Source organism: Dreissena polymorpha, chromosome 10 (assembly GCF_020536995.1).
Source record: "Dreissena polymorpha isolate Duluth1 chromosome 10, UMN_Dpol_1.0, whole genome shotgun sequence".
Taxonomy (NCBI): Eukaryota; Metazoa; Mollusca; class Bivalvia; order Myida; family Dreissenidae; genus Dreissena; species Dreissena polymorpha.
In genome coordinates this window covers 14,316,083-14,342,037 of record NC_068364.1, presented here as the reverse complement: position 1 = coordinate 14,342,037, position 25,955 = coordinate 14,316,083, and the positions used below count along the sequence as shown (strand labels likewise).

General features: G+C 36.4%; 1 protein-coding gene across 1 annotated transcript; it reads right to left on the bottom strand.

Moving 5' to 3' along the window:
• Positions 1-197: 197 nt before the first annotated feature.
• LOC127847990 (galactose-3-O-sulfotransferase 2-like) lies at positions 198-7,214 on the bottom strand. The gene is made up of 2 exons (XM_052380242.1): positions 7,074-7,214; positions 198-1,639 (listed from the first exon to the last, which is right to left on the bottom strand). The coding sequence occupies exons 1-2, from the start codon at positions 7,094-7,096 to the stop codon at positions 418-420; spliced, it is 1,245 nt and encodes a 414-aa protein (XP_052236202.1). The 5' UTR covers positions 7,097-7,214; the 3' UTR covers positions 198-417.
• Positions 7,215-25,955: the final 18,741 nt, after the last annotated feature.

Sequence of the window (25,955 nt, the reverse complement as noted above, 5' to 3'; positions counted from 1 at the left end):
CATGTATACATACATGTATACATTTTACATAAGAATTCGTCTTTTCCCTACACGTGTGTGTGAAAACTTGAATGTATGTTTAGATTTAAACTGGAAATAAAATATGGATAATGAACAGCAACTTCCATAGGGTGTGTACTCGAGTATCCAGTAGCAAACCGACGCTAAACGTTTTGTAGAAATAACAACCATATATCTTAAAAATATGTGTGTTAATAAAGTATAAAATGCAACTACAATATATTTATATAAAAATATATTTTGACATTTGCGTAAAACGTGAAATTACTCTCTATTGCACCAAAAAATAAAAATATTAAATTATATAATGGACATGATATATGTGTACATGTATAAATATATGCTGTTAAAAATCTGAAAGAGCTTGCTCAATAAGTCATTCAATGTGCTTCATTGTCAACCTCTGAATCGCCGTGGTAGCTCGCTGCCTTGTTTCGCCCTCAGAATTTCTATGAATGTTAGTTCGTCTGTTATCATGAAAGCACAATCGTCATACGTGATGTTAAATTGTTCATTCCATCGAGTCTCCAGCATGTGCAAGGGCTCATTCACATTTTCTTTAATACTACCTGAGTTGCAAAATGCCGATACTTCTTTCAAAATCTTTTTAAAATTGAGCACTTCCAAATGAATATCGTTTGATTCAGCTTCAAATTGTCGCCAAAAGCGCTCGAAGAAGAATCTATAGACAACGTAGTCGAGTTTATTGCGGTTCCTAAACATGTTAACGTCCAGCAGAGAGAGGTCATTAATGGAATATCCATTCTGTGTACGTACGTTATTAGCGATAAAAATGATGTCACGTACCTTCCAACTCAAATAACGTTTCATCAAAATAAGCGATTCTTCAAAGTGTTCAACAATCAAAACAACAGTAAAAATACTGTTCAATTCACCTAATTTGTTCTTGACTATATCAACGTCTTCAGATTTAGGGAACCCAAAGTCTCTCGCCATTGCGTTCTTTGTGTATGAAAAGAACTCCCTGTCATATCTGGGATTTCGAATAAGGTTTTGCACTTTATTGCCCGGAACGGCGCCAATATATCGAATTAACTGCGATTTCTGAGAGTAAAAGTTAACACTTGAAATGAATAGATCTAAAGGGTCTCTAACGATGGCAATGTAACGAGTGTCTGATGGAAGCAGACGAGAAAATGTTGAGATATTGAACACCGCGTGGTTACATAGAATGTCATATCCATTCCTAAACCTTGGACGTATCACTGGCAAATGCCTCGATGCTTCTCTGGAAAAGTAGTTTGGATGGTATGTGAATACGAAGCTCAGATTGCGAGCCATTCCAAACCGGAAGAACATATTCTGCATCGTCGTGCTCGCAGCTTTGTGAACTTTTAAAAATCCGATATGGCGGACTTCATTATTTGCATGTTTGGAAAGCTGTTCCGGAAGTTTGTAAGATCCGTATGTGCATGCACCCGAAGAATAACATAAATTTTCCGAGAGAAAGAACTGGTAAATAATTGTCGAGGTTCTATTTCCGCCAGAGAAACCTTCCGGATTGAGCGCCCTTTTTCGTTCGATTTGAACTGCCCTCGGGGTGTTCGTCTGGGTTCGGGAGAGAAGCAACACTAAAGCCACTCCACAGATCAGTAAACTGGAATGATATAAACGAGTGACGAGTTAGAAACAATATGGCTATGGTGACCGCTATACCATCACATACATTCTATGTACGTCAATTAGGAAAAATTATACAGGCTCACATTGTTTTTGACTTCATGCGACATATTTTTAAACTTTGCGTAGTTCTGAGTCAAGACAGACATTCACATAGATTTGTATTCCATATAAGGTATCTAATGAGACAATTATAATGTTTAAAAGTGTTTATGACGAAATAATAGTGTGACATCGTTTACAACTCCACTTAACCCTAGTGGTAAAAATATTGTAAAAATTTACATTTAAAGATCTTACAATATTGAGTCATAATGTGTTTTCAATGATATGACACGGTGACCATGTTTAAAGACACAATTGACACAGACTTCTCCTAGATATTGTCAATATTAAACGATCTAACAAGCAAACATGCTGCCCTTAGGTTGGTAACGAGCTAAAAGTTGACCATGAACGACGCCGGAGAGAGAGACATAGACTTACGGCTCACAAGATGAACTAAGCCCACAAAGACAGTCATGTTTTTCAACGGACCAAATTATTTTTTAAACTCGGCTTTGATATCATTACAACTAATGTTCTGAACCAGATTCATAGAGATAGGGCAATCATTGTGAAATCTTAAGTGTCTATGATGTAATACTTTATCTAAATATTGAAAACACCCACGTCCCATGTCGCCATTTTTAATAATAATATATATTTTATAGGACCGGAACGATAGTCGAACTCGGAAAAGATATTATTAGAGCAAATATTACTAGCGATCGACGGAAAAAAGTCGATCATAAAAGCTCACCATCGGCACGTTGCGATAAGGCGAGCTAAAAAAAAATAGCATTATAACCAACAAGAAAAATAACACTCAAAAGAAAAATGTTAAAGTATGTGTTCGTTTATGATAATGATCAATACGAGACGTTAAAAGTATAAAACGTTTGTAACACTTTTCCGTGAGAGTTTAACAAAAATAAACAGGGTTTTACCATGCAGAATCAAAAGCCTGCACGATGAAGTGATTGCGAGCTGGCCTGCATGATGAAGTGATAGCGACTTAGCCTGCTTGATGAAAGTGATAGCGAGCTGGCCTGCATGATTAAGTGATAGCGAGCTGGCCTGCATGATGAAGTGATAGCGAGCTAGCCTGCATGGTGAAGTAAAGCGAGCTAGCCTGCTTGATTAAATGATAGCGAGCTAGCCTGCATGGTGAAGCAAAAGCGAGCTAGCCTGCTTGGTGAAGTGATAGCCAGCTTGCCTGCATGATGAAGTGATAGCGAGCTAGCCTGCATGATTAATTGATAACGAGCTTGCCTGCATGATAAAGTGATAGCAAGCAAGTCCGCATGGTAAAGTAAAAGCGAGCTAGCCTGCGTGATGAAGTGATAGCGAGCTAGCCTGCATGATGAAGTGATAGCGAGCAAGTCTGCATAGTGAAGTAAAAGCGAGCTAGCCTGCCTGATGAAGTGATAGCGAGCAATTTTGCATTGTGAAGTACAAGCGAGCTAGCCTGCGTGATAAAGTGATAGCGAGCTACTGCATGGTGAAGCAAAAGCGAGCTAGCCTGCGTGATGAAGTGATAGCGAGCTACCTTTCATGATGTAATGATAGCGAGCTAGTCTGTATGATGAAATGATAGTAGCTAACCTGCATGATGATATAATAGCGAGCTAGCCTGCATGGTGAAATGATAGCGAGCTAGCCTGCATGATGAAATAATAGCGAGCTAGCCTGCATGATGAAATGATAGCGAGCTAGCCTGCGTGATGAATTGATAGCGACCTAGCCTGCGTGATGCATCGATAGCGATCTAGCCTGCGTGATGAATTGATAGCGACCTAGCCTGCATGATTAAGTGATAGCGACCTAGCCTGCATGATGAGATGATAGCGACCTAGCCTGCATGATGAAATGAAAGCGAACTAGTCTGCATGATTAAGTGATAGCGACCTAGCCTGCATGATTAATTGATAGCGACCTAGCCTGCGTGATGAATGGATAGCGACCTAGCCTGCATGATTAAGTGATATCGACCTAGCCTGCATGATGAGATGATAGCGACCTAGCCTGCATGATGAAATGAAAGCGAACTAGTCTGCATGATTAAGTGATAGCGACCTAGCCTGCATGATTAATTGATAGCGACCTAGCCTGCGTGATGAATTGATAGCGACCCAGCCTGCATGATTAAGTGATAGCGACCTAGTCTGCATGATGAGATGATAGCGACCTAGCATGCATGATGAAATGAAAGCGAACTAGTCTGCATGATTAAGTGATAGCGACCTAGCCTGCATGATTAATTGATAGCGACCTTGCCTGCATGATGAATTGTCAGCGACCTAGCCTGTATGATGAATTGATAGTGAGCTAGCCTGCATGATGAAGTGATAGCAACCTAGCCTGCATGATGAAGTGATTGCAACCTAGCCTGCGTGATGAAGTGATAGCAACCTAGCCTGCATGATGAAGTGATAGCAACCTAGCCTGCATGATGGTTTGAAAGCGAGCTAGCATGCATGATACAGTGCATGATGAAGTGATAGCGAGCTAGCCTGCATGATGAAGTGATAGCGAGCTAGCCTGCATGATGAAGTGATAGCGTTCTTGCATACAATATGAAGTGATAGCGACATAGCCTGCATGATATTTTCATTTCTTTTAAACAATTCCAAATATTACAGTTTCGAAAGTCAAATAGTTCAATGGAAATTTTCAAAATACGGACATTTGTGAACAGGTTCCCTTTTTTCACTCTTCAATTAATCTATGCTATGCTATTTGCTCTACTTTCTGCTAGACCAATAGACAAAGAGTCAAACTCATCGTAGATCACACCTTGGCGTATGCAATGAGGTCGTTAAACAGGTAATTGCGTGATTTGGACATATTTTGTGTCCATTAGCAATGGACCTAGAATGCCCCCAATATTGATTATTGGAAATGAAATCGAAAAAAACGTAAATTGTGCAAACCATTGCCGCAGACGTAAATATTTAATAACCCCCAAGAAGGCGAAGTAATTAACGTATTATTTGGCAATAAATCGGTAATCAACGATTGATCGCAGTGCACATGCAATGCCACGTTGCTTCTTACCTGTAATTTCATATTCTCGCAACACAATAAAACGACACGCTGTCTTAACAAGTTAACATACAGTTAGTTAGTTAATTATTTAGTTAGTTCGTTCGCTCTTCGTTCGTTCGTTCGTTTGTCCGTTAGTGAGTTAGTTAAGTAGCTAGTTCGTTAATTAGTTCGTTCGTTGGTAAGTTAGTAGCAAGTTAGTAACAGATAATTTAGAAATAATAATGCAAGCCAAAGCCAATGCCACGAAGGATTCAATGCGTGACTAATGTGTATTTATAATGGTGCAATTATGTTTGTCTTCCAAATAATTGCACCCTTAAAATAGTTCAGATTATAGTGAAGCTGACTAAAACAGCAATCGTATTAAATACCATATAATGACGCAGTGCGTCACACTGTACCGGTGCTTCCTAGAGCAGCAATCGTATTAAATACCATATAATGACGCAGTGCGTCACAGTGTACGGTGCTTCCTAGAGCAGCAATCGTATTAAATACCATATAATGACGCAGTGCGTCACAGTGTACGGTGCTTCCTAGAGCAGCAATCGTATTAAATACCATATAATGACGCAGTGCGTCACAGTGTACGGTGCTTCCAATAGCAGCAATCGTATTAAATACCATATAATGACGCAGTGCGTCACAGTGTACGGTGCTTCCTAGAGCAGCAATCGTATTAAATACCATATAATGACGCAGTGCGTCACAGTGTACCGGTGTTTGAACTTGCATCACAGGGAGGAAAAGTCATCGCTCTCGGTGTCATTGTACTTATTGGATTTTCAAAGGGGGGATAACTGCACTTGTATGCTTATATGTTCTTTATTTCATTTGTAACACCTCATTTGCTATAATGAACGCTAATATAAGGCCTTTATGTATAAATATATACCAAATAAATCGTGCTTTATCAATATTTAGGTTCATAAGTGTTAATGGTTGTGATAAAATGTGGGCAAAGATTGAGGACTGGCAATTTAGAATGTCTGAAAATGCTTAATTAATCTGTATTTTTTTCTCAAACTTTGATTTTGGAAGCAGATTACCATGTAGAACTGAAAAATGCAAAGACAGCACATTAAATCAAAATGTTGCATACTAGATTTAAAACATTCATTGACACATTCCAACCAAAATATGAAGATGGGCAAGATCTTATGCTCGTTAATATGTTTGTAAAGTTTCATCAATGCTCTCTGATTTACGCGCGACTTTGGTTGTGTCGAAAACACCCGAACCAATATATTATAAGTTCACGTGCAAGTTGATATTTCTGAAAGGTATCGCGCAAGGTAACAATGCGACCGAAGGACGGACTGACGGACGGACAATTATATGTGCCCCTCTAAAAGTGAAAGTGGCGGCGTAAACGTGGTTTTGCTTAAGAAGGACTAGCTCATATATCAATTTGCGGTTTATATTGAATAATGTCGTTCAATCGATACAAAATGTATAAACGGTTTTAATAGCCATGAACATTCAAGTTTAATACAAAAAATGAGGCATAAAAAAGCATTCGAACCGGGATCGTCTAGAGGAAAATTCTGTCCCGCCATTTTCACTTTTAGCCGACGTGTTTTAGCCTAAGTTTTTGTTTGACATCGCAAATAACAACCGTTACATAAACTACCGGCGTGTTTTCTTTGTTGCAACTAATGATGTTGAATACATCTAACGCAAATTCGAAAAATCGTTGATGGGTCAGGTCAGTCGTTGGACATAGCAATTAAAACCGCGAATTGATATTGGGGAAAATTATATTCATGACGAGATCGCTTTTCAGTCGAAAAAACGCTTTTCTGTTTTGTTGCTGTTTTTCAAATTAACATGAGTTGCATAGTTTTGTTAAAATATAAGCATACATCGTTTATCGAGCTCAAGCAAATCAGCAAAAACATTAATAAAGAAGAATAACGCATTCCCCTGTAATGAGTTAGAGGTTCTAACAAATCACTATTAAATCACATCAAGCAAACACACTGTATTTGTAAAATATTACTGCACTGAGGAACAGTGCGTTCATTTCATTATTCATGTATACATTACTGCGCCTAAGATGAATATGATATACAGTCAATGTCCATATAGTTTTAAAAGAAATCAGCGCATGTTTAAAACAGCAAATGAATTCCACTAACCTGAAATTTCAGTACATGTACTAACATTAAACTCGCGAAATCTTTAATATTTTGCGAGCTGACTCATGCTTCGTGAAGATGTAGTTATAAAACTAATATAATATTGTATACCTCAAATTAATCCAGTGTTATATGTAACAATGCACAAGTACAAACAAATGTAAACTCCACGACTCTTACCCCAATAACTTCCTTTTCTTCATAGTGTGTCGTTCATAGAAAGTTCGTGTTGTTCGCTAGTTTATGCCGTCTACAGAGTATTGCGTGTATTGATAAATCGCAGCCTCCCTTAGCACGGACTTCAGACAGCGGCATGCTATGATGCTGTGCTGCGTTGTGAGTGGCTGCTTCATAAACTGCTTTATATCACGAGCGTTAATCACTGGATCCACCTCATTTTGGAGATGCATTCATAAACGAGCCTTTTGTATTTCCCAGATGGCGCTCACGACATTATGTTTTTATAACGATTCAAAAATAAAAAGGGTGATTAGGTAGTTTATGTTTTTAATGAAATTGGACCATATGCTGCGATTCGGTGAAGAAAAACTGATCCACAAATGTACAGAGATAAACAGAAACAATCCATTTGAAAACTCTTGTGGACCTTTATAAGTTGTGGCATAGCGGAGTTTAAAAAAAACATCAATAGCTTTTGCCTGCATGATGAGCTAATCTTGACCAAATTAAATCATTTATGACATCAAACGATTGCTTTTACAATAAACAAATCCCGGCATTAAGAAAACCACTTGCTTCTGGTCAATCAAATACATGGAATGGTCATATGAACAGGTTCACAACTTGAATTATGAAATCTGTAAGATGAGTCGCGAACGTTTTATCATACATATCAAAACAAGTAATTTGCAAGTAATGCCTTGATGGATATAAACTTGAGGTAAGCACGTTCAGAAATTAAACGTTATACAACTTTTGGCGTTTATATGAACGGGCGTTTGACATACGTGCTCGTGATCCGCGTCCGTGCGTGCAACCTTATAAGACTCCTGTCGAAAGCTTCTCATGCACAGCTGATTATCTTTACATTTATACTCAACACAATAATCATCGGATGTAGTCATAGTACTCAGGCAAAAACATCGATTAGCTTTCCAAAACTCATCCACGTAACAACTTATACACGAGATATGGCTGTTCCAGACTTTTTAATGAAGGCGTAATATTTGAAAAACCCATATACAACCTTCACAGCCTTAGATGTTTCTATCGTAATGATCTAGTTAGTTCCCGGAAAAATCTAAAATGGTTTGGAAAACTCTAAAAGGAAACCGTAAACATCAATCAAATAGTATAGATCAAACTCAATGGCAAGATTATTTTAAAAATTTATTCATAAATAAAGAAAACAATTCTCAAAAGCAAAATGACATCAGTCTTGAAAATATCCAATACGATTGTAGTAGTTTAAACGCACCCATTTGTAACCAAGAAATCATTGATAGTACTTAGTATACATCACTTGAAATCAAATCGTTCAGGGGGCCCTGACGGAATTTGTGTTGAAATGTATAAATTTACTATTAATGATATATTGCCCTTTTTAAATCCACTTTTTAATGAAATTTTTTATTCTGGTATTTTTCCTGAAAATTGGAGCGAGAGCATAATTACTCCACTACACAAAAAAGGATCTATTAACTATCCTAATAATTACCGTGGTATCTCACTTATAGATTCTATATGTAAAATCTTTTGCAAATATTAAGTAATAGTTTGACCATATGGTGTGATACTTTTGGTGTTATAGATGAGTCACAAGCAGGGTTTAGAAAACAATATACAACATCAGATAACATTTTTACATTAATGGCGCTCTGTCAAAAATATTTATCTAAAAAAAAAAGGTCGTTTTTATTGTATTTTTGTAGATTTTGCAAAAGCATTCGACAGCATACAACATCAAAAACTGTGGAATGCTTTTGCAAGAAAAAATGTTAATGGTAAATTTTTGGTTATTATTCAATCGATGTATAGCAAGTTAAAATCATGTGTTAAGGTTGATAACAGATTGACGGAATTTTTCCCATGTAATATTGGAACCAGGCAGGGCTGTATGGCCAGTCACATAATGTTTTCTATTTTCATAAATGACTTAGTTACATATCTGCACTCAAAATGTGATCATGGTATATATGTCTCTGAAGATATAAATGAGTTAATTGCTTTAATGTTTGCTGACGATGTTTCCAGTTTCTCTGATACCATCATACGTCTGCAAAGGTAAATTATTTTAATTGAAAAATTCTGTAAATCTGTTGATATGAAAATCAATCTTGATAAAACAAAAATCATCGTATTTAGAAATGGCGGTGTTGTTAAACAAGTTGAAAAATGGACATATTGTGGAGAAAACATTGATATTGTATCATCTTATAAATATCTTGGTGTTTATTTAACGCCAAAACTTCTTTGGTCAAAAACTCAAGAAATGTTAGCATTGCAAAGTATAAAATCAATTGCTTGTTTATTTAGATATCAACGTAAATTTGGTCATTTAAGTTCTGTAGATATTTTTAAAGTTTTTGATGCCATGATTAAACCTATACTTTGTTACGGGTCCGAGATATGGGGCTATTCATATGTAGATAAAATTGAAAAAGTACAAATACAATTTTGTAAACAATATTGTAATTTACCGCAAAACACACCTGATATCTTCGCTTTAGGAGAATGTGGTAGACTTCCTTTATGTATAACATATATGTCAAATTGCATCAAGTTCTGGTTGAAAATCACCCGTATGGAAAATCATAGATACCCGAACCAGTGTTATAAAATGTTAAAAGATATAGATGATGCAGGTAGAAGGATATGGGCTTGTCATATCAGAGAATTACTATTTAGTTATGGATTTGGTTATGTTTGGTTTGCTCAAGGTGTTGGTCATGAGGACAATTTTATACATCTGTTCAAAACACGATTACAAGATTGTTATCTTCAAGTATGGAAATCAAAAATTGACAATTCTCCTAAAGCATTGCATTATATATTTTTTTAAACTGATTTGTACTGTGAACCATATCTGAATATAAATATGTCTTTTGTTCTAAGGAAAACTTTGTCAAGTTTCCGTTGCTCAGCGCATGATCTCATGATTGAGAAAGGTCGACATTTATCAATAGATAGACATTTAAGATTTTTTCCATAATGTGTAAAAAATAATATAAGCGTAGTTGAAGATCATTTCTTTTTTGAATGTAATGAATACAAAACATTTAGGCAAACATTCTTCAAACCTGACTTGTTAAGAAACCGATCTCATCAAATGTTTTATGCTATCTTATGCTTAAAAGATGAACATAATATAATAAGGATTGCTAAGTTTTTGCATAAGTCGCTTGTGAGAAGAAAAGAAATTTTAAACATACATACTTGAATATATTTCATCTTCAAGGCCTGTTCTTTAAAACGCATTGATTGAATCGTTATCTGAGCTACTCTTTGTCAAACATTTCGGTATGTTTTGCTGACATGTATAAACGACTTTGTTGACTTCCGTCTCATTTCCAAATCGAGGTTGAACATTATTTGCGGCCACATGCTATAACTCTGATGGAAAGTGAGAAGTTTACGCATTAATTTAATGGCCATTTAATAGTCTTTCTGCCTGCAAAAGTCCATTTCAGTTTTGATTTGTGTTTATGATTTTGCAACACCTTAAATGAAATGAAGAATTAGGGCAATAACAGATCAAGCGTGATAATATGCGTATTGATAAAATATTGTATTTAAATATATGCAAATCTTGTTGATTCTTTCAATAAATGATCTCACTCGTAATGTTTTATTTATGCTCCATGTTCAATATCGATTAGATATGATTCAAACAATTTACATGGTTTATAACATCCCCATATCTTTTCGATCTATTTAGGATTTTCAACAGATAATTCACACAAGAATTCATGCCTAAAGTGTAGATACAAGATAATATATAGAAAACAATTAATAAAAAAAACAATGAATTTAATTTATAACTGGCAATGTTACTTGGTCATTGTAATTGACACAGTTCATGTTTCAACAGTTCAAATACCGTGTTAGGTGCCCTCCTGAATGGTTTCGATCACGTGATCTGTTATGGCTACAACTGATCCGTTAATGCATGAATTTTGACGCGAAAAAAGGTATCACAAATACATTTTGCCTGCGCTTAAAAATAAGACTATGTGCCAAAACAGTAAGCAAAGGTAATATTTAATCTAACTGGTGTAAAAGAAGTCTCAAAACATCTATTGCTTTTCACCAGAACAACTGTATTACACTACTGATCCGGTAATGGTAACTTGACTGTACCATTTAAACTATATATGCCGCTTTATCACTCATCTAAGCAAAAATGTATAATCCGTATATTTATTGACCAATCTGTCTATAACTTCAACACGTTATTAGTTTCAAGTCACAAATAAGTAATTTATAGGGAATGCAAATCTACCAAAGAAGCTTTTGTTATAAGAAATAAAAATCTAAAGAATACAGTGCAATTAATACCATAACCGCCTCGATATACCTTACGTGTTTTTCCATCGAAATTTTTTATTTGTATTCTATAATGACTGCTTCATGTGATATAATGTTATGTTGTTATACCTATACGTGACAAAAAATACTGGGTAACGGGTTCGTCCGACCGTCTTTCTGTTTGTCAGTCTTCGACGTCTGAACTGAAATCTTCCTTGCCACAGCTTTTATATGTTTATTTAAACAGTAGTGGTAGAGAAAATAATCGAATTCAGCAAAATATTTTCGAAAATTCAACGTGCAATACCCACAAGTAAAGAGTCGGAACCAAAGATAAGGTTCGAGTGAGTTAATGGAACAATTTTGTGTACGCCTCATGGTTAAGTTGGTTAATACACGCCTAACTCGGCGTTGCCTTAGACAAGGGATTACTATCTCTCGTTTTTGTTTCGTCTTTACCTTTGACTCTGGCTTAAAAGAGGCATACTGTTAACACGTTATCCGAGCATTAAAAGAGAATTCACGGGTCATTGGCTTCGCCCTGGAGGGCGGCGACTAGCATGTAATGCATTTTTCTCGCTTATGGGAGGAGAAGTTATTTTACGGATCAATGTATATATATTTTTGTTTAAAGAATATCTTGCATAGTTGTGATTTTTTGTGTACAGTAGTGTTAATAAGTACTGCATTTGTGCCTATTGCATTTATTACAACATTTATTGCCAATAATGCAAAGCAAATTGTTTCAATTTAATAACTGATCCACAACTGATCACAGGGGAAAGATCACAGGGACTGGGCAAATACGCGAAACTTTCTGGTTTTGTATGAAAACAAATGATGTTTTGTATAAAAACAAAACATAAGCAAAATATATTTATTTTGTGGTTTTTCTAATTTGCTTATTTAGTGGAGAATCAATGTAGTACGGTATTGGACGACCTATCGCGCAAGCAAATTTATTGGAAGGCGTAGTGGTACGAAAATGTACAATGTATTAGTTTGTAACGTGGTGGTAACGTTAATTAAAATTTATTACATCACTTAAATATCTTATAAAAAATACACGTGTTTTTATATTAACAAATAAATGCAAACAACACATCTATTATCCATGTATTTTTATGGTTGTCTATCATAGGCCTATCCCTACCACATATAGAGCGCGAAGCACGACACGTATTATTGATTGTAACAATGAGTTGCGATAAAGGAAGCAGCCGCTTATCAAGGAGGAGCTGTGTCCCAGCAACCCGTTTCCCTAGAGTCAAGCACTCCTCGGAGTTTTTTTTTAAGAACCACATATAGAGCGCGAAGCGCGACACGTTTTACTATCCAGGTGGTATGGGCCCTTTAGCATTATCCGACCTTTCCGTCAATAGTTATCTTCCTTAGAATTTGAGAAATTTTGAAATCCTTGTTCGAAGTCCAAAATTTTCATCCGATTGTTCCCAAACTTTCACATTTTTTTCAATGAGGACCCAGCCCAAACTCTATATGGGCAATATCGGACCATAAGTCCAGAATTATGTCTCTTTGAATTAAAATATAAAAGTGAAAAACTGCTTGGTTAGGTGATTATGTAAACATTTTTCATCAGATTCTTTCCAAACTTACAGTGTCTTCATATCAAGAAGCATTTATACCTCATTTAAAATGAGAAACATCGGGACAATAATCCAGAATTTTTTCTATTAAATTTGACAAAACAAACAATTTCCACTTGTTTAAAAGATTTCACAACTTTCGTCTGAATCTTTGCAAACTTGTTAAGTGTTTTTATATCAGTATAACTCGAACCCTATTGAAAATGATGAATATCGGAGCAATAAATCTATTATGATCTTTTACTGAATTTCAAAATATTGTGAAATGCAGCTTCTTTATACAATTTACAGTTTTTCAAACTTTTACAGTGTTTTCATATCAATGAGTACTCAAACCCTATCGTAAATGAGCAACGTAAAAATAAATTTAGAATCATCTCCCCTTGAAGTTGAGAAAAAATATGAAATTACGCTTACAAGATAAAGCAGATTTTTTAAAACCTTCACAGTTCTGTTCCATTTATGAAAACTGCACACGGATACTAGTAAAAAAGGAAACCAATGTAAATACAATGAACTATGAACTATTTGGGGGTTACAACACAAAATCATAGATAATGGCTATTTGGGGGTTATAACACAAAATCATAAATAATGGTTATTTGGGTGTTATAACACAAAATCATAGATAATGGTTATACCAGTATCTTTTTCTATCTTGTTTAAAATAATCGGCCAATATATTAATATTTACAGTAGAAAAACAATCGTTCCATGTAAGTTCATTGAGTGCCTTTTACACTGAAGTTCCCGACGCCCTTTAATGCTTTGCATCAATACTTATCTTGTAATAAATTGTAATAAACGAACCATATCCCAAAACGCTTGAATGTCAGTTGTGGCGTAGCTGCTATTAGGCACAGCCGGCCCGGGACCTCATTTTTTTAAACATGAAAAAAAATTCTTCAACCTCGAAAAACGCATAAAATGTGTACCCTGTATGGGGTGAGGTGTTAGAAATCTGCATTTCATATTGACATAATCCTCATACAATGGATTCTGGTCGTGTTCAAAGGACATATCTTCCAATTATCAACTCTACTTCTTTCTATGTGCATAGATTCTAGCTCACTTCTTTTTACGTGACTTGCTGTTTCAAGTTTACAGAGATCTATATGTAGATATACGTTTCTCTCGTTAAACACTACAGTAAGTTGCAATCGATTATCGTTGAATTTTTAAAAAACATTCCGAATGATGTTTATGACCGCGGAATATTAAAATGGAGCACTTGCCCCCCGTATCCCGACCGAGTCGGTTCGGACCCTTGATGCCAAACAAAAACGTGCCGTTATAGACATGCTGACAGTATTATTGGACAGATTTCCCATGCTTTGACTTGTGAATAAGTGGAGTGTTACACTTTTTAATGTTACTCTGATCCACATTGTTTTAAAAATTAGTTCTCTGGTTTAAAGATAATACAGTAAAATTTAGTTCTCTGAAATTGAGATAAAACAGTAAAATATCAAAGAAAAACAGGCCAAAGCCTTATATTTTCTTATCTAATTATTTTTCTATATATGCTTTGAATCTCACCACAGGCGTTATAGGATTTAAAAATCGTCAGGGGGAGGACCCCCCGATCCTCCGTTTTTATGTATCATATCCGGGCCTACAGCATATAGGCATTAGAATGTTAGTGATAAATGACGTCTTTCGGATGAATGATCCCGCGCAAGTGATGCAAATTTCATACAGGACGCGACTATACCAGCTTTGCAGTTGGCTGTTTACTCTAACGTTGTTTTAGGCTTTAGTCAATGACAATTATTGTATGGGACCTTTGGAAATTGAGCGGATTCCCGCTGTACGTCGAAAAGTAAATATAACAACCCTAAATTGGCTGAATGGTCACGTGTTCAACATACATTTAGACTACGCGTTACTTTATCCACACGGCATCTCATTTAATTACCCTAAAAACGCTTAGTAATCCTTAGTCCGGAACAACATGCACGTGACGAATTTTAAAGAACAAAAACGTATTATTCCAAAGTCCGGGAAAACTCTTGTTAGGGACTTGTATAAGCACAAAATTGTCTGCCGTATGGACTCACAGCGTTGCTAGAAAAGTACAAAATGTACATGATATCTCACCTGACAGGGGCGACTTTAAATGCGCGCGACTATATCAGCGTGATAACTCTCTCTGTTCTTTACAAGCACGAATTATTGGATAGTTCATAGTCCGAGAAAACTCTTGTTTTGGGACTTTGGGAAACAAAAACAGTACGTTAAAACTAATAATAACGTTAATTATGATGAATAGTTGCACATGACAAATGAAGACGTGCTAGTTGTTTGTTTCCTTTACACGCACATTTTAGTGTTTATTCTGCGAAAAAAAAACTTGTTTAGAACTTGAATCAACTGAAAAATGGGCTCGGAAAGTTAAAAAGATAATCATACTTAAAAAAACATAAATAAATCGCATGGCTGGTGATATAAATTGAATGAATGGTCAATGCATATTACGTATTGACGAAGTAACTAGTGTCTAAATCTGTCAATGAATATCAGCTAACTATTGTAATTCGGCTGTGCTTTAACACGTCTTCCGATTTAAAGGGACATGCTTCTAAACTGTAAAGCGGGTAAATCGGCTGAATAAGGGTACATCGGCTAATTTTTACACATATTTTGTCTCTCAGCAATTCCTTTCTTTTGCAAAAAATCGTTTTGAAATAAGATTCAGGGCCACTCTCCGAAATCACGCGTTAATTATCAGCGGGTGTCTCGACACTGCTTTGAACAGCTGAACTGGCTGTGCTTGTTTCGCATGTGACCACAGCAGATAGCTATAACAATAAATATCTGCGACAAAATAGTCAGCGTGCGTAAAATGTTAATGAATATATAGGACATTTAAATCCTCAAACGCTGCTGAGATAACACAAATACCAAATACAACTGTTGTGGGATACGTTGCTTAGTATTAGTACGTTACACATCAACGCGATAATTATATAACATAACATTTATGATTAATTTCATCAGAATAATTAATGCCTATTTGAACGGTTCAAAACAATGTCGATACAAGTGTTGATAATGAACACATGCTTTTGGAGACTTGCTGTCTGTGAACAGCAATTATCTGTATTAATAATAACATAATAGCACTGAGCTGGTCATGTCTGAAAAAAATAGTTATAAATAATGAATGAATAAAAGGTTGGCATTTTGCCCCCGTAATTGTTTATAGTGAATTTGACCTGAGAGTGACACATACTAGTATATGATTAACCTAGTAACGTTCATTGTTTTACAAGAAAACAGTGACTTTCAAGCAAACACATACACATATAAACATGCATTCACATAAAGTGTTCGAACAATAATGTAATGGTTGTATAGGTCTTGGTATACAAAAAGAAGACGTATAAATCATTCTGCTCTTTGATATTTTTATAACGTTTACACTTACATCACACCTTATCTTCTTATTGTGTGCCGAAGGGGAAGTGGCTATTCAGTTGTGCATACTGATACGAGATGATGGACATTCTAACATCGGCCTCGTCTTAATAAAGAGGTAAATCAACACTGGTGAAACAGTCTTTTAATGTTTATTGATACGTCATTTGGCAAATAACTTCATTCAATGCAAAATACAACTTCAGCGGTCAAGATAGTATGTTTTGATTCTTTAATCGGGTAAACTGGAATTTCCTGAAACGTTTTATACAGTAAAGTGCGATTTTTGTGATTCCGTCGTAAAAATTATATAAGGCAAATAAAAATCATACGAGATCTTTGTCACTTCTTTACCGCAAATCTGAGGGCCGTTTCATAAACGATCACACGACAATTTTAACTTACGAGAGAATTTTGTAATCTTAATAAGTAGACAAACTAGCTCGCCATACTCGTCAAATAAATACGGCGCTTGAGATGCCAATGTAATTAATTAAGTACTGAAATGTTTAATCATATGATATGGACTTTAGCAATTATGTATCTTCTAAAAATGTATCGTATCGTAAATGTGTAATACGATGTTTATTGAAACGGTCCCCAGGAGTTCAACTTTCAAATGATATGCAGTGTATATCATTTAATCTAATTCGACAGTTTACAGTTAAATTGGCAATGAATAAAGTCAAATTATGGTTAATTTGATCAATGAATACCTTTCTTAAAGCTAATTCTCATTCAGAAGAATATTGATACTGGTATGGAGAAACCCCCTCAAGAAAATGGCATAGAGTTCATTTAAATAAAGGGTCCACCATGTTCATGTTATGAAGTGTTGTTTACATTACATAAAGTTAGATATTAGTTAAAGTTATTGGAAATAAATAACAAAGTATTTACATCTTTTTTCTCTGTTTTGTAATACCTGTGTATAAAACATTATAATGTTTTGTTCAATATTCATAAACGTTTATCATGTTGAGTACGTCATTATCATTGAAATGTTAAATGTTCAAAGATACAGCATCCATGTTTGATTTTACTAGAGTACTTGGTATTCACACATACAAAGTATAACAAAATGTTTTAACATATGAATTTCATTTTTTTCCTGTAGTTTTTGTTGTTCTCTATGTTGCTTTTATGTAATAAACAAAGATTAATTACCCTCTCGTTTTTTATGTCAATATTAGAAAAGAAAGTACTGATTAATGCATTTCCTGCAATCATGTGAACATTATTTGAATAGTCAAAGCAGAAAATTCCATCTCGCAGAATTTCAAGGTAAGTGCAGATATGCTGTTTGTATCTATTTCATAAACTTAATTGAAGTTCTTTTTTAAATGTCGCAGTCTTCTGACTTTAGTTAATTCTGTAACTAAAGCAACCACGTTTTTTGTCTGAAGAGAAACATGAAATAATGAGAGTTTCGTCAATATTACTTACGGTTTTAAAGAGTTATCACGGTATCCAGATTTTCGGAAGGTCCAAAGGACAGACTAACTGAAATAACATTCATTTGGCCCTCTATTGACAGTCCAAGTTCCATCAATCTGTGTTACGTATTTTTTAGTTCAAGCAGAATCGATATTATAATTTTCGATTATTTCTGTTTTGGCTGAAGAAACAATGAAATAACGTGTATATTCCCAAAGTGACCATCTATCCACTTGAAAAATGTTAGCTATCAAAGGATCCAGATTTGGAAGGCAAATGTACAGACTATAGACGGACGGAAGGCAAATGTACAGACTATAGACGGACGGAAGGCAAATGTACAGACTACAGGCGTATAGGCAGACGGAAGGCAAATGTACAGACTACAGACAGACGGAAGGCACATGTACAGATTTTAGACGGAAGTCAAATGTACAGGCTACAAACGGACGGAAGGCACATGTACAGACTATAGGCGGACGGAAGGCACATTTACAGACTATAGATGGACGGAAGGCACATGTACAGACTATAGATGGACGGAAGGTACATGTACAGACTATAGATGGACGGAAGGCACATGTACAGACTACAGACAGACGGAAGGCACATGTACAGACTATAGATGGACGGAAGGCACATGTACAGACTATAGATGGACGGAAGGCAAATGTACAGACTACAGACAGACGGAAGGCACATGTACAGACGGAAGGCACATGTATAGATTTTAGGCGGACGGAAGGCTCATGTACAGACTATAGGCGGACGGAAGTCAAATGTACAGACTACAAACGGACGAAAGGCACATGTACAGGCTATAGATGGACGGAAGGCACATGTACGGACTATAAGCGGACGGACAGCGGGTTTACCAAAAGCGCCCTTTGGTTACAACGTCACTAATAACAGTGGTTACAACGTCACTAATAATAGCTGTAGATAAAAAGACAAACAAGTTATGCAAATTAATCGTGACCTCGTTTTTAATTTTACTATTTGAAATGATGAATGCTTATCCATTTTCAACTCTTACGTTCACAACCATGTTCACAATTAACGCCGAATATCTTTAAAAATATATTTCTTTATTTTATTATTTTGTATTATTTATACACATCTCATTTACATTCTCAATTTTACAGGGACACCGAATTACGTTAGAATAGTTCATTTTCTCTCAACATTCAAATAAGGATTGAACGTTTTGAAAGTTCATTATGAGCCCTCTATCGGTGAGAATCTCGGTTATAAAGGAACACGTGCATTTCTTTCATATGGGACTTTATTTTACCTTTAATGTTCAAATCGCATATCCACTTTTCACGGCAGTGGTCTCATTTTAAACCATGACCAAACCTACCTCGGTACACGTAAGTAATACCTAATAAACAATGTTTGGTTTACACTTGTCAACCAGTGTTCATGAAAACTTGTACGGGTTTCTCTCTCAAAAATTGTTATATTTGAGACGGGCTAATTGGTAGCAGCTTTATTTTTCAGGGGATGCCACACAGGGCGACTTGCACATACAGAGTAAGAGTAACGCATCTTTTATTATTTCGCGTTCGCCAATAGTCGTATGACTCAACATATATGTAATGATCCCTTCTTTGAACGGTTATGCAAATCAACCTGTAACGTGTACCTCCTGTAACCGGTAACGCCCTCAACCGAGTAAAGAATGATGGTATTGACAGATTAACATGTGCATTTTGTATTGATATCGAAGCCACACAGTATAAAGCATTGTTTGCCGATTTCGATAAATGAGTATGTATTAACGAACCCATATTTTAAATGTTATTACTCAGGAGTATAACCCCGCGTGTTTGAATACAATGAATATTTTTTAATTGAACTTATAACAATGCTTTTATTATTTATATTTTTGCAAAACTGGAAAAAGTCATTGAATCACTAGTTATGCATGGATGTTCGCGCTATTTTTCTATACGTCATGAATATTCGTGCTATGTGTCTATACGACATGGATATTCGTGATATTTGTCTCTGTAACATGAATATTCGTGGTATTTGGGTACACGATATTACTATTCGTGCTATTTGTGTAAACGACATACATAGTTTGGCTATTGGTCTAAATTACATGAATATTCATGCTTTGTGTCTATATGCCACGGATATTCATGATCTGTGACTATAGGACATGTACATTCGTGCTCTGCGTCTATACGGCATGGATACTCGTGTTATACGACAAGAATATTCTTGCAATTTGTCTATAAGACATAGATATTCGTATAATGTGTCTATACGACACGAATATTCGTGTCATGTGTCTATAAGACATGACGTTTTGTATTATGTGTCTACACGACATGAATATTCGTGCTTTTTGATTACCGGTATACGAATATTAATTTATATCACATTAACTTTTTTACCCGCACATTATTGGTTGGTCATTATGCAGCTAAACCTGGTAGATTTGACAGCACGTCTCTTACAACAAGCCCTCTCCTTATCGACTCCGAGTCTGCATAGCCCGTCTCGAGCAGAACACGCTAGCGTGTACAGCAGGTTAACCTTGACCGAGAAAGTCAACTCCTATTTTACATACATCTGGGCTCAATAATCCATGACACATTTGTACCTTTCCAAGACAATATAATGATGCATCAGATGTTTCCCGACTGTGGACGTAAAATAAGGTACTTTAACGCACACGAATTCCTCGTTTCCGAGTGTGCATGATTGGCCAATGCCGTATCTTTGACGGAATTTCACGAATCCTATAGATTGTTTGCCACATCCCCAAGCAGCACGCCGGGTATGCGAATACTTCGTTTACGGATGGCACTTCACTAACAGAGAACAACAAACGCCACGCGCTAGAGGTAAGTTCCTCTGTTTTATTTAAAGTTATATCCTAAAGATTAGTTTTTAAGACAAGACACATGGTCGAGTTGATAAATGGTGTATCCTTTTGTATTGGGAATACACAATTTCACGGAAGAATGGAACAGTTTTGCCCAAAAAATAGAAAATTTGATCGGAAAACAGCATAAACTGGATGAACAGTAAACATTTTAACAAAATAAAACTACTTAGAATTATTGCAAGAAATTTTTTGCTATTCCAGCATGTAGAGTAATCACTGTGCTTCAAATACTGAAATTTTGATAGCATTCAATGAAATATAAACAAAGATAGTACATTTTGTAATAGGTGGCATACATAAAGTTGCAGCCACTTTGTTTACCGATAAAGGGCACTTCAGATTACGGAGACTTTCAACAAAGCGGGCACTCTAATAACTGAGTTTTATCTTCTACCTCAAATGCATTTATTTATATTATGGCTATTCATACGAAACATTTTTAAAATATATTTTTCAAAAATCACATGACTATTAATTTATACTATGTTTATTATAATTGCAATTTTCAAATAAGATAATATTTATTATTAAATAAATGTGTACGGATAATGCGAATCAACACAATCGTGTTTAATTTTACTTATAGCAGGGCTCTAGATAACGGTAGTGAAGGGGTCTTTATGACGCAAATACACATTTGTTCTTCATTAAATCCTATGTCGGTTGTGCTTATTTGAATCGCATCATCAAGGCGATACTTATGCGTAGCAACAAAAAATAAAAAAGAGAATGGTAAAACTCCCTGTATTTTGAGCTCTGCTTATAGGGAGCACTTCCCTTTACGCAACGCTAACGTTTGCTCGAAGTGCGATTCACCTGACCCTAAATCACTGTATTGGTTGAGTTTTAAGAATCACGGTTAAAATTAAATCTTAAAATCAACTGATTCTGGAAAAAAAGGAATGCGTACATAAAATGTTTAAATGTCATATTATGGAGTCAGTACTTAGTATACCCACACAAACGAAGTTTAGGGTGCTATATTGGATAGAACTTCATATGCAGCATGTGTTGTGTTTATATTTAAAAAAAGACGGATATGCATAATTTTTACACCACTATCGTGTGATTAAATCAACCCCGCCCGTTCTTTTATTGCTATTTTCGTTTATTGGCATTGAGCCAAAAAGTTCCAATAGAATTTCGAACCTGCATCGCTGCTGATATTAATCTCTGAGAGGCAGTTTAAGCAGAGTGATTATTCATGACATGCTATCTAATATAAAAGAAAATAGCCTTAGTACCTTCATTTGGACATAAAGATAAATGCTTTAGATCAACCGCTTAGAACGTAATTTAAAATATATGGTCATATAGATTTTACTCATTAGACATATCCAATTTGTTTAACATTTATCTTTCACATTTATACCAAATCATAATCATATTTCAAAGGGATAAGAACATGCTTCGGTTATTCGTTTTTTATTTGCATACTAAGTACATACATTTTTATTTATTGCCTGCTTACTTTAACAGTATTCCACAGCGAATTCTGCATTTTTGATTCAAAAAATACGAGTGTGTTATATCTGGAAAAAAGTGTCTAGATGTCAGGAAACGAAGTGCCATTGTTTTTTAGATGATCGGTAAACGAAGTGCAGATGAAAAATGTGCATGCGACTCTTAAAACATTTGAATTTTCTCAAATACATTAGTAAACTAAAATGTAACATGTTGTCACATTACTGGATATATTGATCTTTTATTTCGAATAGTAAGCACGTTCTTGATTTATTTCCAAGTATGTTTATTTTGTTTAAATATGTACTGATCATTCAATTCATGCTGATTATCGATGAAATTTTATCGTTTTTTTTAAATAATTCACCGTTTTTCCGCGAATTTCTTTCTTCGCAATACGAAGTGCTATACCATTAATCACCCAAACAATGTTCTGTGTCTAAAAACCAAATAAACAGAACATATATACAAAAAGGCTGAAGAACTCACCTCTCGCGCGTGGCGTTTGTTGTTCTCTGTAAGTGAAGTGCCATCCGTAAACGAAGTATTCGCATACCCGGCGTGAAGCAGGGTAGATCGACCCTTGAAACATGTCAGGGATGTTGCTATGTATGTCACTCATGAAAGCTCAGAATGTTAGCAATTATATGTGATACAATACACGATTAACTCATGAAACGAGTTAATCTGCAGAAACGCTGGCATGATGGAGCTAAATTATATACCGATTGCTATATCCTATTGATATACCTCTCCAAAAAGAAAGGACCTATGTATCATAAAAATCGCTCAAAGAAGTAAATTTGTATCCGTGTTTTAAATTGACCGGGAAGAAAAAGTGTGCGATTTTGGTAATAATTATTATCGGGACCTAAAAGTAGTTGCAGCAGAAGAAGAAGAAGAAGTATAAGTAGTAGTAGTAGCGGTAGTAGTAGTAGTAGTAGAAGTAGAATTAGTAGTAGTAGTAGTAGTAGTAGTAGTAGTAGTAGTAGTAGTAGTAGTAGTAGTAGTAGTAGTAGTAGTAGTAGTAGTAGTAGTAGTAGTAGTAGTAGTAGTTAGTAGTAGTAGTAGTAGTAGTAGTAGTAGTAGTAGTAGTAGTAGTAGTAGTAGTAGTAGTAGTAGTAGTAGTAGTAGTAGTAGTAGTAGTAGTAGTAGTAGTAGTAGTAGTAGTAGTAGTAGTAGTAGTACTAGTAGTAGTAGTAGTAGTAGAAGTAGTAGAAGTAGTAGTAGTAGTGGTTAGAAGTAGAAGTAGTAGTAGTAGTAGTAGTAGTAGTAGTAGTAGTAGTAGTAGTAGTAGTAGTAGTAGTAGTAGTAGTAGTAGTAGTAGTAGAAGTAGTAGTAGTAGTAGTAGTAGTAGTAGTAGTAGTAGTAGTAGTAGTAGTAGTAGTATAGTAGTAGTGGTGGGGTGGTGGTGGTGGGTCGTTGGTGGTAGTGTGGTGGTGTTGGTGCTAGTGTTGTTGTTGTTGGTGGTGGTGGTGGTGGTGGTGGTGATGGTGGTGGTGGTGGTTGGTGGTGGTGGTGGTGGTGGCGATGGGCGGGTGGCCTGGTGGCAAGCGGCGGAGGCGGGGCAGGGCGACAGCAGCAAAAGCATAGTAGTTATAGCAGAAGAAGTCGCAGCTGTAGAAGTTTTACTTTCTGAGTCTACTTGACGAAACTGTCGCATTCATCATCCTAATACTTATATGAATTCGTACTCCGGTTTAATATTTATTGATTGATAATTAAAAAAACGCTAATGCCAGTTTTCGCTTACTTTGTCGGCAAGTTTAGTGCACACTGTTTCAAGGGACTGGTATAACCGAAAAGGTAAGATCTCGCGACACTCATCACAATTGCCTGCATGTGCTGACTCAGTCGATGGCAGGTGCGCATGCGCGCAAACCTAGGATCTTACCTTGGCGCAGGGACCGCGCACGTGTGATCCCTGGTATGACGTGAACATACTGTTGCAATTTTGATTCATGAGCTAGATCTTTGGATGTTCCAAACTCTATATGAGATCTTTTCAAGATAAACATGGAACACATGAACGTATTTAATATGTAACAGTAAACTTAACGTTGCAAGTGTCTGCATCGGCGAATATGATATTGAAATGTGTGTTCCTTTTTTGCGGAATTATCACGATTATTGACAAGTGACAATATATAATTCGTACAACATTGGATTATATTACTTTATTGCTGATACTTTTAATCGGGTACGTATGATAAGCAGTATGTAATGAATTGCGCAATCCTAATAATTCGATTTACACAATCAGGGCCTTTGTGACCATTCAAATGTAAATTTTGTCAGACAAAATAATGAGCCACACGATGTAGAATGAATGTATCTGTCGTTACTTTTCGAGAGCGCGTAAAGTCCATGTATAGCACAGTACTACGTCGTCTACACGTCTCTTACTGTCTTTTTCATTGTTTAAATACGCACTTTTATCAAAAGAGTCGAAGCCGCACACACTTTTTTTCTAATTTTAAACGCGTGGTTGGTATCTCTAATTGATACAAATGCGATTCTCGCATGTGTTAGGGGTCACCCCCTTAAACCTTAAATATGAGGGCTATGATGGCTCTGAATCGCCCACCTGAATTCCAATTGTGGTGCTAGAGCGATCTAAGCTGGGAGATGATTTCTTTAAGTATTCACTTTGTACTCTAATGTTACACACAAGTAACCGGTAGATCGGGAGCAATTTTGGTCAGCATTATCAATTTTTAATGGATATGCTAGATTACCACTTTACTGTGTTATATACTACACTATTGGCATCTGAGCCTTGTGGTATCAGAAAAGAGGAGGTTCGAAGTTAACAATTTTAAAACCAAGTTTTGCCGTTGTGACCTACGTTTGCAGCGGACCGGAACGATTGGAACAAATTTGCAAAAGGTTCACACAAGGATCATTCCTTTAAAGTTCCACGAGTTTCTGAAAAGCGCTTAAGGACATGTTATTTGAAGCAACTTGTTCACGATGGACGACATTAAACACACGGTATACGACACACGCCGCCGGACGAAATGCGACAAACGCTATACGGACGACATTCGACACAACGTATACGACTCCGGACGACATTCGACACACGGTATACGACACACGACGAAGGACGACACTAAACACACGAAAAACGACACACCACGCTGGACGACATTCGAAACAAGGTATACGAAGCACGACGCCGGGCACATTCAACACACGGTATACGACACACGACGCCGGACGACATTCGACACACGGTATACGACACACGACGCCAGACGACATTCAACACACGGTATACGACACACGACGCCGGGCGACATTCGACACACGGTATACGACACATAACGCCAGACGACATTCAACATACGGTATACGACACACGACGCCGGACGATATTCGATACACGGTATACGACAAACGATGCCGGACGACATTCGACACACTGTATACGACACACGGCGCCGGACGACATTCGATACACGGTATACGACACACGACGTCGGACGACATTCGACACACGGTATACATGTACGACACACGACGCCGGACGACATTCAACACACGGTGTACGACACACGACGCCGGACGACATTCGACACACGGTATACGACTCACGACGCCGGACGACATTCGACCCACGGTAAACGACACACGACGCCGGACGACATTCGACACAAGGTATACGACACACGACGCCGGACGACATTAGACACACGGTATACGACGCTGGATAGCCACCCAGCACAAGAGCTCACC